This window comes from Hypanus sabinus, chromosome 30 (genome assembly GCF_030144855.1).
Source record: "Hypanus sabinus isolate sHypSab1 chromosome 30, sHypSab1.hap1, whole genome shotgun sequence".
Classification (NCBI taxonomy): Eukaryota; Metazoa; Chordata; class Chondrichthyes; order Myliobatiformes; family Dasyatidae; genus Hypanus; species Hypanus sabinus.
The window spans coordinates 20,477,845-20,495,508 of record NC_082735.1 but is presented as its reverse complement, the minus strand read 5'-3'; the positions used below and the strand labels follow the sequence as shown (position 1 = coordinate 20,495,508).

General features: G+C 40.4%; 1 protein-coding gene across 1 annotated transcript in view; it reads right to left on the bottom strand.

Moving 5' to 3' along the window:
* Window positions 1-8,909: 8,909 nt before the first annotated feature.
* Window positions 8,910-17,664, bottom strand: part of LOC132383328 (CUB and sushi domain-containing protein 2-like) — a 487,635-nt gene continuing 478,880 nt past the window's right edge. The window contains exons 6-7 of the mRNA XM_059954231.1: window positions 9,168-9,289; window positions 8,910-8,960 (exon numbers count right to left, since the gene is read on the bottom strand). Of these exons, the coding sequence (XP_059810214.1) occupies window positions 8,910-8,960; window positions 9,168-9,289 (173 nt within the window). The remainder of the gene's footprint in view (window positions 8,961-9,167; window positions 9,290-17,664) is intronic.

The following is a 17,664-nucleotide window of genomic DNA, read 5'->3' as shown; positions in this document are numbered from 1 at the left end:
TAAAATCTTCTTAAAATACCCTATCGTATCCGCCTACACCACCATTGCAGGTAGCCCATTCCACGCACTCACCACTCTCTGAGTAAAAAACTTACCCCTGACATCTCCTCTGTCCCTACTCCCCAGCACCATAAACCTGTGTCCTCTTGTGGCAACCTTTTCAGCCCTGAGAAAAAGCCCCTGACTATCCACACGATCAATGCCTCTGATCACCTTGTAAATAAGAATAAACTTTCATTACTGTCCCATCCATCAAAAGTGAGCAACCTGATTTTGAATATCTATGCACAGGATGTTACTGGAGTCACTTTGTTAACACACTTAATATTTATAAACCATCTTTACAGGTATTTCTGCACATACTCAAAAAAAGTTTGATTTAATGTGAAAGGCGTTACTTGGAAAACCCACAAGAGTGACAAATTTCAGTTTTCAATAAAAATAATTTGCAACCAATACATTCACAGGGGCATTTGTGTTAGGTTACCATTGCTTTTGAAATGTCTCTGTGTATTGTTTTGATTTGGCCAATTTTGGGAACTGTAGATTTATGGTTTCTTCTGCAGAGTTTTAACTACAGACCATATTCAGTTTGATGATCAAAACTGAACACAGGGAATTTATCAATAGTTAATATTCTGAAAATTGGTTTAACATCACAACAACCACATAGGTGCAGACCTCCAAAAATATAGCTTTCAGAAGTAGTAAACTGCAGATTAGTGTTTTTTCTTAATTATCATTGTGATTATCAGGATAGACACAGAGCAGCAAAGTCAATTTAGCAGTGAACAATCACTTTAATAATAAACTGCAAAAAAAAAACAAGCCACAAGGGACCAGAAAGCAAGAGGGAACACAACAAGGCAAAAAGTAACTGTTGACTCGGGGCAACTGGTTGAGGCTGGCTGGTTTGATGGGTGAACAAGGAGTGTAGATGACAGGTGGGTTCAAATAGGTTGCAGGTGACGAATTGTGAATGAGTGGCAAGTGATTCTTGTTAGCTGGGTTGAGGCTGGGAGGTGCCTGCCTGTGAAGGCCTGACGGTGAATATCAAATCTCAACTTTCACGTTTGTCACAATGGGACTTACTTTAATATGTGGCAGGACTGCGGAGAGTTGTCATGTGACCTAGGTATGCCTAGTGCATGCTGTTTAAATGAGTTGCAGCTTCACCTGCTGCTGCATTCAGCATATAGTTCTCCACTCCTCACTGAACCTGAGATGATTGTTTGGCTATTAATAGGTGGACTTCATGGTTACTTTTTTTCCTGCTGTTAATCACCCACAGTGCCTGACAGAAATTCAGCTTTAAGTTCCAAGCTCTGTTATTACACCAACCCATTTTAGTAGGATTCTATGCCACACAACAGGCTAGTGGGTATCCTTGTTGTGAAGATGAGGTTCCACAAGGACTGTGTGGTACTGGTAGGTTAATGAGGACATGATCTTTTCCCACTAATAGATGAAATATCTATTATGTACAAAATTCTTTTAAACACCAGAAAAAATGTAAGGATTGTTGACTGAACCAATATCATAACAACAATCTGTGAACTGCTTCAAAATAAAATGGTCTTCAACCAGAAATGTTAACTCTGTTTCTCTTGTGCAAGTTCATTCTGACTTGCTGAATGTTTTATTTCCTATTTGAACACCACATCTCTTTGCTTAGATATCATAATAAATGTACCCTAATCATTTTTTCAAAAGAGCGTGCTGCACTGGACACGACAGAGTACACTTAAAAAATTACAGGATCTGTATTTAGAATCTATTGATTTAATTTGAATCTATTTTACATTGCTCAAAAAATAGGCCAGCCATCATTTCTTTATCTCCTTTCACACTCTCATATGTGTTAAACAACAACATCAGCACAGCAACAATTATTAAATCACACAAGCACAACAAATGAACAATGAGGCCACCTTAAGACTGAAGGACCAATACCCCATCTTCCATCTGTGTAACCTCCAATCTGATGGCATTAACATCAGTTTCTCTAACTTGCAATAATTTCTCCTTCCTTTTTCCTTCTCTCTTTTACCATACACTATTCTGGCTCCCCTCTTACCCCTTCTCATCTCCTGCCTTCCATCTCACTCCTTCTCTTTCTCCCATAGTCTACTCTCCTCTTGTATCAAATTCCTTTTTATTCAGCTCTATACCTTTTCATTCTCCACGACCCGGATCAAAATGTTGATGTCGTGTGGAGGCTTGTGTGTTTCAAGGATTCCATTTGGCAATGCCAACTCAGGGTAACCTGTGTTGGAGCAGCTGTGGACGAGATGCCAGACAAAGATTGGTCCAACCCCGGCTCCTGAACAGACGAATTCATGTCTGCCCCTCCTAGGCCACACTTCATCATAAATCAAGCCAACTTTTCAAGATATTAACCTCAGCTAGTCCCTGTGGTGTCCCAACACAGGAGATCCTCTACCTGGTCCAAACATGCCCTCTCACCTATATCCCAGACAGCTTTGCTGCAATCCATCAATGTAGCCGAAAGCTGGAGGAGTGGCTTAACAAAAACAAATTAGATGTGTGAAGAGAAAATCACCAACAACAACTTTTTCCACCTATCACCTCCCAGCTTCCCGCTTCAACCGCCTCCCCACCTACCTAACTTTCCCCTCATCTGGTTTCACCCATCACCATCTAAATTGTGTTTCTTCCCCTCCCCTCACTTTCTTACTCTGTCTACCCCTTCATTACATATACTGATGAAGGGTCTCAGCCCAAATCATCGACTCTTCATTCCTCTCCATAGATGCTGCCTGACCTACTGAGCTCCTCCAGCATTTTGTGTGTGTTACTCTGGATTTCCAGCATCTGTTGAATCGTTTGAGTTTAAAATAAAGTGTACATAAGAGTGCATTTGGAACATAAGAGCTTAAAAAACAGGTATAACAGCATGAGAATCAGTGTGTCAAGCCTACTTTTCCACTGAATAAAGATCATGGCTAATTCGGCATGATCATGTGTCCTCAGCATCATTCTCCCACTCTTTCCACTTATTCCTTGACTCCCTCAGAGTTCAACTAACTGCCAATTCCCACCTTCAATATATTTATTGAATCTAGCTTACAGATCACCAGGGTAGAAATTTCCAAAGATTCATGTCTTTTTGAGAGGGAAAAATAATCTCTCAGCTCCATCTGAAAAAAGTTACTCATTCTGACATTATGTATCCTAGATTTCCTGTACCACTCAAAGAAAACCATCATCTTATCAGTTACCCTGTCAATCCCCCTCAAAAGTACATGTATTTATAAGATCATCTCTAAATCCTAAATTCTAATGATTTTAGGCCCTGCCTGTTTAACTTTTCTTCATTCTGCATTTGTCAGTATGTGGCATTGATCATCCAGAGATATTCTCTCTGAGACCCTACCTGCTGGCCTCTTCAAATCTTCCTAAACTCCACCTGCTTCAAATCATCTCTCTTTCTACCTATGAAGACCTCAAACTTTAGCTTTTCACCCACACCTTTCAGAAAACTGATCAGCATTCAATGATATTCTTAAACCTGGAACTAAGGAGGCAAACCCAGAAATGTGACTCAAACCATGGAAATGTCTCTCTGATCCCCTATCTATTTCATAACATGTCATTATTGCTGCTCTCCCTCTCCTATTTTCCCCACACTAAAGGCTTTCCTTTCCACGATGTTGCCAGTGACAAATGGTGTTCCTCATGGGTCAGTCTTGGGATTGCTACTTATCACATTGTTTGCCATTGATTTAGATAATATTATTGATGGCTTTGTGGTGGTTTTCAGATTATATGAAGATAGGTGGAGGGGTAGTTAGTGCTGAGGAAGCAATATGATTGCAGAAAGACTTCGACAAATTGGAAGAATGGGTAAAAAAGTGGCAGATGGAATACAGTGCTAGAAAATGTATGATAATGCATTTTGGTGAAAGAAAAAAAGTGCAAACTATTATCTAAATAGGGAGAGAATTCAAACATCAGAGGTGCAAAGGACTTAGAAGTCGTCGTGCAAGACTCACAGAAGGTTGAATTACAGGTTCAATGTGTGGTAAAGAAAGCAACTACAGTGTCGGCATTCATTCCAAGGAGAATAGGATATAAAAACAAGGAGATAATGCTAAGGCTTTATAAGACACTAGTCAGGCTGCACTTGGAGTATTGCCAATAGTTTTGGCCCCCGTAACTCAGAAGGGATGAGTTGTCATTGGAGAAAGTCTAGAGGAATATTACAAGGATGATGCTGGGAATGAAGGGAATGTTTGGCAGCTTTGGGCTTGGACTCACTGGAATTTAGAAGAATGCCTGGGAATCTCATTGAAATCTATCAGCTGTTGAAAGGACTAGATAAGGTAGATGTGAAGAGGATGTTTTCTACGGTGGGGGTGTCCAGAACTAGAGGGCACAGGCTCAAATTTGAGAAGCGACCCTATAGAACAGAGATAAGGAGGAACTTTTTGAGCCAGAGGCAGTGAATTCGTGGAATGCTGTGCCACAGACAGCTGTGGAAGCCAAGAACATGGGTATATTTAAAATGAAAGTTGATAGTTTCCTGATTGATCAGGCGGTCAAAGGTCATGGCAAGAAGGCAGGTGTATGGGATTAGATATGATGAAATAGTGGAACAGACTCGATGAGCTGAATGGCCTAACTGTGCTGATACACTTCTATAGATGTGTGTGGAGAATACATTGACTGACTGCTTCACAGCTGGTATGGAAGAGACAATGCCTTTGAATCCTACAAGAAGTTGTTGATTCAGCCAATACATCAAGGATGAAGCACCCCCCCCCCCCCACAAACCATTGAGCACATCTACACGAAACTCTGTCTTTGGAAAGCAGCATCCATCATCAGAGATCCCCATCACTCAGGTCATGCTCTTTTCTTGCTTCTGCCCCCAGGTAGAAAAAACACAAGTCTCAGGACTCACACAACCAGATTCAAGAACAGTTGCTACCCTTAAACCATCAGGCTTTAATTAAAAGGGGATAGCTACACTCACTTGCCCCATCATAGAGATAGAGTACAGAGAAGATTTGCTAGAATGTTACCTGGGTTTCAGCACCTAAGTTACTGGGAAAGGTTGAACAAGTTAGGTCTTTATTCTTTGGAGCATAGGAGGTTGAGGGGGGACTTGATAGAGGTATTTAAAATTATGAGGGGGATAGATAGAGTTGACGTGGATAGGCTTTTTCCGTTAAGAGTAGAGGAAATTCAAACAAGAGGACATGAGTTGAGAGTTAGGGGGCTAAAGTTTAAGGGGAACACGAGGGGGAATTTCTTTACTCAGAGAGTAGTAGCTGTGTGGAACAAGCTTCCAGTGGAAGTGGTAGTGGCAGGATTGGTATTGTTATTTAAAGTAAAATTGGATAGGTATATGGACAGGAAAGGAATGGAGGGTTATGGGCTGAGTGCAGGTCAGTGGGACTAGGTGAAAGTAAGCATTCAGCACAGACTAGAAGGGCCGAGGCCAGCTTCCGTGCTGTAATTGTTATCAGGTTATATGGTTATCACAGAAATGTTCCAACAACCAATGATCTCATTTTTATGGACTCTTTATCTCATGTCCCCTTTACTTATTGCTATTTATTTATATTTGAATTTGCATATTTTGTTGTCTTCTGCACTCTGTTTGATCTTCCACTGACCCTGTTGTAGCTACCATTCTCCAGATTTGCTGAGCATGCCCGAAAGAAAATGAATCTCAGGGTTGCATATGGTGACATTTATGTGCTTGGATAATAAAATTTACTTAGACCTCCTGAATATTTTAGATTCATCCTATGGCATAGTAGTCAAGGCATGCTAGGAAGGTCAAATAAAACAATAACTGAGTGGCAAATGTGAAACCTGCTTGCTTTCTCACTTTTCCATTGTTGATGAAGGAACTCTAACCCTGAATCTCAACCCTGTTTCTCCGCTCATCAGTGCCTGACCTGTTGTGTATTTCCTGTATCTTATGTAATCATGTTAGATTTCCAGCAATAAGGCATTGTTAACCCCTACAAATAACACTTGTCCCAGCCCTAACCAACTGCACCCGGCCTGTTATGCGCATAACTCTTCCATTGTTGCCGTTGACAATGGAAAATAACTGCACAAAACAAGTAGAAACCCAGGAAGTTATTCCATAAGAAAATGAAGTGTGCACTGACAGCAGAAAACAAAATGTGCATTTCTGATAAGAAAATCAAATGTCGTTGAATAACTACTCTTTAAATTATACAAGATAATGTTTCTTCCATACTTCCCTATCAACATGACCAGATTGAGATATCGGCGGCTGCTGAGTAAATGGCACACAGTGAAATTGATAGTAATAGGGTGTTGAAATTTAGAACAGCAAATATAACCCTGTGGAGCTGATAAGTATGCATCTAATTAGTTTATATAGTTCAATCGTATTATAGAAGTTCACTCTAAAAGTTAAGTGAGCTGTTTATAACCACAAGAATGGAAGTTAATTACTTCTGCAAATACCATTCCCCCAACTGATGAATATTCTGAATGTTTCAAGGAGAGAACACACATTTAGGAAGAATTGATTTACAAGTTCATAACTGACGAGACAATGCTGTCGCATACATGGAAAACAATACATAATATGTGTTATGTATAGCGTGAATGAAAGTAATTGATAATATTGATAATTCATAAATTATTCAAGTATTGCTTTGCTATGATGGTAATTGAAAATGTTATATTGTGATATTTATATAATTGAAGACAAATGCCTACAGTTACTCAAAAAAATGACCTCTTCAATTATAGTCTGCACATTCATTATAGTCTGCTTCCAGCTTACTTCAGTTAATTGAAGACTGTATATAACAGTAGATATAAGGATGACAGGGTAACTTGAAATGGAGGAGATGTCTGATTGTTGCCATAAATCTATGACAATAGCTGAATGGATGAGGAAAGAGGATGTTATGGGTATATAATGAAATATTTACTCAGCTAATACAAATAACAAACTATCCAGAGCAAATGAACTAGTGAGGGAGAACAGGAGAAAAAGTCTGAAGAGATTTGGTATGCCACCAAGACCAGCAAATTTCTACAGGTTCGACACTGCCTGGTATGGAGGCTCCAATGCATAGGATCAAAAGAGGATATAGAGAATTGTTGACTCAACAACACAATACTCCCCACCATCAAGGACATCCTTAAGAGGCAGTTCCCTTACCACCCGGGACTTGCCTGCTCATAAACATGAGAAACTCTGCAGATGCAGGAAATCCAAACAAACATACACAAAGTGGTGGAAGAACACAGCTGGTCATGCTGCATCTGTGGAAATGAATGGACAGCCGATGTTTTGGCCTGAGTCCTTTCTCCAGGTCCTGAAGAAGAGTCTTGGCATGAAATCTCAACTATCAATTCATGTCCATAGATGCTGCCTGACTTGCTGAGTTCCTCCAGTATTTTGGGACATGCCATCTTCCCATTTCTTCCATCGAAGAGGAGATAAAAGAGCCTGAAGATCTACATTCAACCTTTCCTGAGCAGCATCTTCCTCTTTGCCATTAGATTTCCGAATGGTCCATGTACACTATGTTGCTATTCCTCTTCCACAATATTTATTAATTCATGAATTGTATTGCATAGTACTGCTTTCACAAAGCAACATTTTACAACATACATATATATGTCAGTGATAATAGACTGATTCTGAGTTAGCTGATCTTGACAACAGAAACACTGAGTCTGGGATTAGAAGGTTAGAATTCCTGCTCCTTCCTATTAGACATTGACTCCTGCTTCAAGTGTACGTTAACTGGTGTATTCCATTGCTTGCTTTATTCTGTTATCATAATCTGGCATGGGTAACATGATAAATCAAACAAGATGCTTATTGTGAGGGGAAAAAATAGATTTTTTTTGCAGCAGTAAGAATTCTCAATCGAGGAACTGCGACATAATAAAACAGTTCTACTGACATATGACTAAGATCACAGAGAACACGGAGTGATTATCATGGGACTCCAGAGCCCGAGGCCAATAATCTTATGGATAGATTATTAAAACAGTGAGAAATGGCAGAGGGAAAGCTGTGTACTCAAAAAAAAAACGATCTACCATCAGACTGCTGAAGACAGCTAAATAAATACTTCCCATTACGTATTGCTCAGTGGCTGTGCTTTAACCTTCACATCTGAAGTCTGTAGGCAATATGCCACACTTGAACATTTATTCTGAGCACTGATCTGCTGGTAGAGCCAGTCTTTGGTTACTACTGGTTTCCATCTACTGGTTCAATGCACCTTTAATGATCGGCAGAGTTTCTACCCCCAGCCTTTGCCAATATTTGACTCTCACTATGAGGAGATTGTGGTGATGACCAGATTGCTCCTTGGGAGAATTTTGTATGAGAAATAGATGCTATTCTAAATGTGACAATAAAGGTTATTTAACTAGAATACAGAACATAGAACACTACAACACAGGAAAAGGCCGTTTGGCCCACAATGCTGTGCCCAATTATTCTAATTATGTCTAATTACACAAGTCTGTTATGTTTATTCCATATCTCTGTTTTCTACATATTCATGTAGTTATCTAATTGGTGAACTTTGGTGTGTCATTAGATCACAAAGTTTTTCTACAAAATCAAGCCTTCTGATTGTTGTCATGGAATTCTTATTTGCTTTCTTTCATACTTGATGAATGAAATTGAAAGCAGAATTTTAAATGACCCTTCTCATGTCTCACCATAAACTGTTCAGATTTGCTTTGACGTTTGTATCTCTTCTACATTTAAAGTGTCTTTAGTCCTCACAATATACCTTATAAAGGTCTTGTGCCTTATTGTCTACCTGCACTGCACACTCTCTGCAACTTTAACACAATATTTTGCCTTCTGGTACTGACTTTCCCTTATACTACTATGAAGTACTGATGGGATGAAATTACTTAAATGACCAGCAGGCAAAGTAAACATTTTCTCTGTACCTCAGTACCTGTGACAACAATGAACCAATTTATCAATTTAGTTGTTACTTAATTTATGGAGAAAATAGTTACTTCCTGTAAAAAGTTAAAGTAAACACAACTTGGAACAGTCATTCTGCCAGAAAAAAAATCATCCAAGGAATGGAGTGGGGCCCATTCAACAGTTCTATGCCATTTGTAAGAGTGAAATGCATTGTAAAAACAAAAGGACTTACCTTGTCAGGATCGGAGGCTGTAATCACCCATATACAGTGTGCATCACTGTCATACTGAACTGGGAAATTGGGGGATGAAATAACTCCGGTAGGACCATTCAGATGGGCACCACAAACTCGAGCTATAGCAAAACAATTTAAAATAATTCAGAGCTGTGCTCGATTAGTGTTAAGAACTACATGAAACACTGTCATAGGAAAGCAGCATACACCATCAGAATTTCTCACCACCCAGGCCATTCTCTTTTCTCCCTGCTGTCATTGCTTAGAAGGTACAAGAGCCCTGGGACTCACACCACCAGTTTCGAAGGAGGTAACTACTATACACTCACTTGCCCATCCATTGAGATGTTCCCACAATCAACAATCCCACTTTAAAGACTCTTTATCTTATTTCATATTTATGTTATTTATTACTATTTATTCATGTTTGCATATGCTCATTTTGCTTCTGCACTCTACTTGATCTTTCATTGATCCTGTTATAGTTACTGTTCTATAGATTTACTGAGTATGCCCAGGAAAATTAATCTCAGGGTTGTATGTGGTAACATATATGTACTTTGATAATAAAATTTCCTGTGACTTTGACTTAGTCGTTGCTGTGAATGGAAATTTGTTTTAAAGCAATTAAACTATCATTAGATCCAGAAATAGTTCATTATTGGTTAATCTTAGTTGAATTCTTTTCTTTTGCTAAAAGACTTTATACATAGAATGTCATGGATAATGCAAATGGAACTTTAAAATAGATTGGATACATTTTCCAAAGCAATAGAATTGCTGTCAAATTCAACAATAAAAGATGTTTCACAGCTCATTAAATCTTTGCCCTCACTCTGCTACAATTACACTTCTTTCACTTCTGTTTCATGACAAATAATCCTCTAAATCTAAATCCATTTCAAAGGATTATATTGGACTGGAGATGAAATTAATACAATGGCAATACATAGCTGTCACCATTTGCAAAAGAACTATTTGTGAATCCAGATGAGAAATGCAAAAATAAAGTTTTAAGCATTTTATACCTTACAAGTGTATGACACAGGTTGCTATCAATAAATCATGTGATGTGTAGCCATAAGGAGAATGCAGGCCCCATTGCAACGGAAGGATAAAATCAATGTAATCCCATTCAGAATCTGCTAACAATTCCATTGACTGTAGTCTGACTTTGAACAGTGAAAGAAGGCATTAAACAAACCACCTCCTGAACTACAAGCAAAGATGAAAAAACTGAGTGGATGGAGAATAGGCAGCTCAGCAGAGGCATAATAAGTGGTAAGAACTATTAAGTGCTGCAGATAAACTGAACTATAGTAAATTCACTTGACTACATCATCCACAACTTCAATCAAATAAGGAAAAGGTTATATTTAGATTTAATTATATTTTAAAATGTTCAGAATATAAAAAAAACTCCAAGCTAGGCCTAGCAAAATAATTGCAAAGATTAGTCTCGTCGTGCTGTCCTTCCAGTGGAGGGGTGAGAGGGAAACTCAACAAAAACTTATTTGAATGATCACAGGCTGCTAGAAGATTAAAGGTCTCTTGCAATACATCACCAGTAATCCACTATGTTTTGAGATTCTATACTTATTGAGCCCTGGGTCAGACCAAATGGGCTCCTTCTCTTTCTCCAGCCCTGATTTCCTTTTGCTCACACACAACACAATGAAATGAACAGAAATGGTCCTTCCAAATCAGTTCAGAGAGACAATATAAGTTCTGATGTACATTCAAGGTTCCATGCCTTTTCAGTTTTATTCAGCACAAAGCATTGAAAGGCAAAAGCTAGAATGTTGCCAGTCATTTGCAGTGGAGCTTTTTTTAAAAAAATACAGCATTTAAGAACACTATGATCAAGAATAGTCTTTATCAAGAAACAAATTTTATTTTTTCCAATTTTAATCTACTTCTTACTTTAATTTGTGAATTGTAAAATTAGGTAGCAAATGTTTAATTCTACCAAGAATTATACCATTTGTGAATACTATTTTATGAGCTGCATTAGATCACTCGGCGTGATTAAAACCACTCTTTGTTTAATTATAGGCATCAAAATACAAGTTTCCGAAAGAAAGTGACCATTCCTTGCACAGGGAAAATTATTGCAAAATCTGTTGGTTTCACTTCTCTGAACTCCACCATTAAGTACTATCAAAAAGCCTTTGGTAAAACAAAGATTAACTACTTGCCAATTAACCCAGACTTGGTATGTCACCACCAAGTCTAGCAAATTTGACCTCTAAAAAAAAATGACCTCAAGCAATGAGGTCATTTCTTCAGCAGTTTGAACTGGGCACGACTGCGCAAGCATGTGAAGGTTGGCTTGTGAGAACAGCGGGAGAGTTTAAAAAGCAAGCAGATTAACAGAGCGGGTGACAGAGTAGTGGGAGATAGATTAGATAGGCTTTGGCTCGAGAGGCTTCAGCAAGCAGACGAGCTTGCTCCCAGTGAGGTAAGGCCAGATAAGCTCCTTTAATTAATCTAATTAACTTAGAAGTAGGTAAAGAAGGCAGCATTTCGAGCAGTCGAGTGCTCCTTTTGCAGTGCATGGGAAGTCAGGGCAAGCACAATTGTCCCTGATGACTACACCTGTAAAAGGTACATCCAGCTGCAGCTGCTGACAAACCGAGTTAGAGAACTGGAGCTAGAGCTTGATGAACTTCGGATCATTTGTGAGGCAGAGGCAGAAATAGACAGGAGTTTCAGGAGATATTCACCCCTAAAAGTCAGGAGACAGGTGGCTGTGTGACTGTCAGGAGAGGGAAGAGGAATAGACAGAATGAGCAGAGCACCTCTGTGGCTGTTCCCACCAATAATAAGTATACCACTTTGGATACCGTTGATGGGGATGACCTACCAGGGACAAGTTGCAGTGGTTACATCTCTGGCACCGAGACTGGACACTCAGCTCAGAAGGTAAGGAGGGAAAAGAGGAGAGCAGTAGTGATAGGGGATTCGCTAGTTAGGGGGACAGATAAGAGGTTCTGTGGAAGAGATCGAGAATCTCAGATGGTCTGTTGCCTCCCCAGTGCCACGGTCCGCGATACCTTGGATCGAGTTCTCAGTATTCTCAAGAGGGAGGGTGAGCAGCCAGATGTCATGGTCCATGTAGAGACCAATGACATGGATAGGAAGAAGGAGGAGATCCTGTAAAGAGAGTTTAAGGAGTTAGGTGCAAAGTTGAAAGACAGGACCTCCAGGGTTGCAATCTTAGGTTTGCTACCCATGCCATGTGCTAGTGAGGCTAGAAATAGGAAGATACTGCAGCTAAATACATGGCTAAGGAGTTGGTGCAGGAGGGAGGGCTTCATGTTTCTGGACAATTGGGCCTTGTTCTAGGGAAGTTGGGTCCTGTTCCGATGAGATGGGTTGCACCTGAACTGGAGGGAGACTAACATCATTGTGGGAAGGTTTGCTAGTGCTGCTCTGGGGGGTTTAAACTAGATTTGCAGGGGGAGGGATCCAGAGTGTTCGAGCAGATAGTGAGGTGGAGGAGGATAAAGGTCATGCGAGAACTGCAAGTATAGTGCATGGACTAAAGCCAGATCTAACATATAAAGAGGCTTTGAGGAAGGAGAAGCAGAATAAAGGGTGTGAAGGTAGTAAGGTAGAAGGACTAAAGTGCGTGTACTTCAATGCAAGCAGCATCAGGAAAAAAAGGTGATGAACTGAGAGCTTGGATACATACGTGGAATTATGATGTAGTGGCCATTACAGAGACTGGCTCGCACCAGGGCGGGAATGGATTCTCAATATTCCTGGATTTCAGTGCTTTAAAAGGGATAGAGAGCGGGAAAAAAGGGGAGGAGAGGTGGCATTATTGGTCAGAGATACTATTACAGCTACAGAAAGGGTGGGTAATGTAGCAGGATCCTCTTTTGATTCAGTATGGGTGGAAGTCAGGAACAGGAAGGGAGCAGTTACTCTATTACGAGTATTCTATAGGCCCCCTGGTAGCAGTAGAGATACCGAGGAGCAGATTGGGAGGCAGATTTTGGAAAGGTGCAAAAACAACATGGTTGTTATCATGGGTGACTTTAGCTTCCCCAATATTGATTGGCACCTGATTAGATCCAATGGTTTAGACGGGCAGAGATAGTTAAGTGTGTCCAGGATGGATTCCTGTCACAGTATGTTGACAGGCCGACTAGGGGTAATGTCATACTAGATCTAGTATTAGGTAATGAACCAGGCCAGGTCACAGATTTTTCAGTGGGTGAGCATCTGGGGGACAGTGACCGCCACTCCCTGGCCTTCAATATTATCATGAGAAAAGATAGAATCAGAGAGGAAAGGAAAATTTTTAACTGGGGAAGGGCAAATTATGAGGCGATAAGGCTAGAACTTGCGGGTGTAAATTGGGATGATGTTTTTGCAGGGAAATGTACTATGGACATGTGGTCAATGTTTAGGGATCTCTTGCAGGATGTTAGGGATAAATTTGTCCCAGTGAGGAAGATAAAGAATGGTAGGGTGAAGGAACCATGGGTGACAAGCGAGGTGGAAAATCCAGTCAGGTGGAAGAAGGCAGCATACATGTGGTTTAGGAAGCAAGGATCAGATGGGTCTATTGAGGAATATAGCCAGAAAGGAGCTTAAGAAGGGTCTGAGGAGAGCAAGAAGGGGGCATGAGAAGGCCTTGGCAAGTAGGGTAAAGGAAAACCCCAAGACATTCTTCAATTATGTGAAGAGCAAAAGGATGACAGGAGTGAATGTAGGACCGATTAGAGATAAAAGTGGGAAGATGTGCCTGGAAGCTGTGGAAGTGAGCAAGATCCTCAATGAATACTTTGGTATTCACCAATGAGAGGGAACTTGATGACGGTGAGAACAATATGAGTGAGGTTGATGTTCTGGAGCATGTTGATATTAAGGGAGAGGAGGTGTTGGAGTTGTTAAAATACATTAGGATGGATAAGTCCCTGGGGCCTGACGGAATATTCTCCAGGCTGCTCCACGAGGTGTGGAAAGAGATTGTTGAGCCTCTGGCTAGGATCTTTATATCCTTGTTGTCCACAGGATTGGAAGAAGTTAAATGTTGTCCCCTTGTTCAAAAAAGGTAGTATGGATAGTCCAGGTAATTATAGACCAGTGAGCCTTACGTCTGTGGTGGTAAAGCTGTTGAAAAAGATTCTTAGAGATAGGATCTATGGGCATTTAGAGAATCATGGTCTGATCAGGGACAGTCAGCATGGCTTTGTGAAGGGCAGATCATGTCTGACAAGCCTGATAGAGCTCTGTGAGGAGGTGACCAGGCATATAGATGAGGGTAGTGCAGTGGATGTGATCTACATGGATTTTAGTAAGGCATTTGACAAGGTTCCACAAGTAGGCTTGTTCAGAAAGTCAGAAGGCATGGGATCTAAGGAAGTTTGGCCAGGTGGATTCAGAATTGGCTTGCCTGCAGAAAGCAGAGGGTCGTGGTGGAGGGAGTACATTTGGATTGGAGGGTTGTGACTAGTGGTGTCCCACAAAGATTGGTTCTGGGACCTCTACTTTTTGTGATTTTTATTAACGACCTGGATGTGGGGGTAGAAGAGTGGGTTGGCAAGTTTGCAGATGACACAAAGGTTGGTGGTGTTGTGAATAGTATAGAGGATTGTCAAAGATTGCAGAGGGACACTGATAGGATGCAGAAGTGGGTGGAGAAGTGTGAGGTGGTACCCTTTGGAAGGACAAACAAGGCAGAGTACAAAATAAATGGCAGGATACTTGGTAGTGTGGAGGAGCAGGGGTATCTGGGGGTACATGTCCAAAGATCCCTGAAAGTTGCCTCACAGGTAGATAGGATAGATAAGAAAGCTTATGTGGTGTTAGCTTTCATAAGTTGAGGGATAGAGTTTAAGAGTCACAAGGAAATGATGCAGCTCTATGAAACTCTGGTTAAGCCACACTTGGAGTACTGTTTCCAGTTCTGGTCGCCTCACTATAGGAAGGATGTGGAAGTATTAGAAAGGGTACAGAGGAGATTTACCAGGATGCTGCCTGGTTTAGAGAATGTGCATTATGATCAGAGGTTAAGAGAGCTAGGGCTTTACTCTTTGGAGAGAAGGAGGATGAGAGGAGACATGATAGAGGTATACAAGATATTAAAAGGAATAGATAGAGTGGACAGCCAGCGCCTTTTCCCCAGGGCACCACTGCTCAATACAAGAGGACATGGTTTTAAGGTAAGGGGAGGAAAGTTCAAGGGGATATTAGAGGAAGGTTTTATACTCAGAGAGTGGTTGGTGTATGGAATGCACTGCCTGAGTCAGTGGTGGAGGCAGATCCACTAGTGAAATTTAAGAGACTACTAGGTAGGTATATGGAGGAATTTAAGGTGGGGGGTTATATGGGAGGCAGTGTTTAAGATTCAGCACAACATTGTGTGCCGAAGGGCTTGTACTGTGCTGTACTATTCTATATTCTATTAAATTTCTACAGATGCATTGCTATCTAGTCGGGAGGGGCTGCTACAGAGAATTGGGCAAAGCTGCAGAAATTTGTAAACCCAGTCAGCTCCACAGTGGGCACTGGCCGCCTCTGCATTGAGGACATTTTCAAAAGGCAATGCCTCAGAAAGGCGACATTTATCATAAAGGACCCTCATTATGAGGATATGCTCTCTTCTGATTGCTACCAACAAGAAGGTGGTATAGGAGCCTGAATACACACACTTAGTGTTTTCGGAACCTGATTCTGATTCCGATTCCTCAATGAGGAAAAGTTAAGTATATCCATAGGGTAACACAATTGGGAGAAATGTGTATAATTCCCACCCACCAACATTGAATTGGGGTTTCGCTTTAAGAAGCAGGTCTGACACAATCACATTGTTATGTAAGGATTTTTAACATGCTTTTGTGTTGAGGTTTTGGAGTTCAATAAAATGTCTTACGGGTTTTATCAAACATAAAACGCCTCACTTTGTTTTATTTACGATAACATAAATATCCATTTCCGCCATGTTAATGCAAAATATTGCACCTGAACGCAGAATAGCTATAGTATTTTCTAATAATCGAATTTTCTTGAATATATTAGTGAAATAAGCAGAACTGACCAGGATAAAATGATGAAAGATCAACTAACTTGAAATGTTAACACTGTGAAATATTGCGGAATATCGGTAGCTTGGCTTGGCTATTTGGAAGTTTGGTTGATCGCCTAGCTTGGCCAAAGGTTTGCAGACGTTACAACTCCAACTAAGAAGCCATCATCAGTGCACGGTTGTGGGTATTGTCTCCTCAGAACACTAGCTTATATACTCCTCCACTGTCCGAATGGATATTGATTAGAAATCGTGATCTGGTTGGCTGTTTCAAAACACTGTGAACAGTTTAGCAGTAGAAGATTCTGATTGGTTAGCTTCGAGGGAGGTCAGTCAACAATCAACAAATCACTAGTAATCTCGGGATCTGGACAGCGAAGCAAACACTTCCAACGGCCCCCACTGCCCCAACCCCCGAAGCTAGCTAGTCTGGTGTAAGAAGGAAAGAATTGACCGTTACAAAAATTGAAAAGGTAACTTAAAAACAGAAAGCTCTGGAAGTACTCAGAGGTCAGGCTGCATCTACAAGGGAATAGAAGCAGAGTAACTGATTCAGCATACAGACTCTCCATCAGAATTCTGAAATGAATATTTTTCATTTCTCAAAAATAAAATATTTGCTGATACTTTTCAAATGTAAGTAAAAGATAAAAAAAATCATTCATTGTCAGCCATGGTTCAGTGAAAGCACTCCAGTGTCCAAGTCAGACGGTAATGGGTTCAAACCCCACAACAGACTCCTAAACACATAATTGATGCTCACATGAATGAGTTATTGTGTGAAATTCAAGGTCTGAAATTAGAGGTGTCCTTGGAAGATCCAAACACAATTCTGAGGCAGAGATTTTTTTTTCTCAAGTTTATGTACAATATTCAGCGTTGATCTGCTGAAGTCCTCCAGCATTTTATGTGTACTGCTTTGGATTACCAGCATCTGCAGAGTTTTTCATGTTTATGATAAATATTTATGCCTTAAACTGTAGAGCTCTTGATTATTTGGCCATTAAAGCCTTTGTTGCTGCTAAAACCATGCTGTGCACAAATTTGCCACTGTGCACCCTGATATTATAATGTTGACCACACAATCAGAAATGTTAGAAAATGGAAATTTGAACTGAAAACATGGTGCATTATACTTCTGTAGTGATATGTATTTCTCTCATTAATTAGATTTGGTGAAGATAAGAAGACAGTTCTTTTTAGAAAGATGCTTCCAATATTGGGAGAGTCTAGGACCAGAGAGCAGAGAGAATGGAAGGGTGTCCCTTTAGAATAGTGATGAGGAATTTCTTTAACCAGAGGGTGGTGAACCTGTGGAATGCATTGGCACAGATGGCTAAGGAAGACAAGTCATTGGGTGCATTTAGAGTGGAAGTTGATAAGTTCCTACTTAGTAAGGGGACCAAAGGCCATGGGGAGAAGACAGATGAATGGGGTTGAACGGGAAAATAA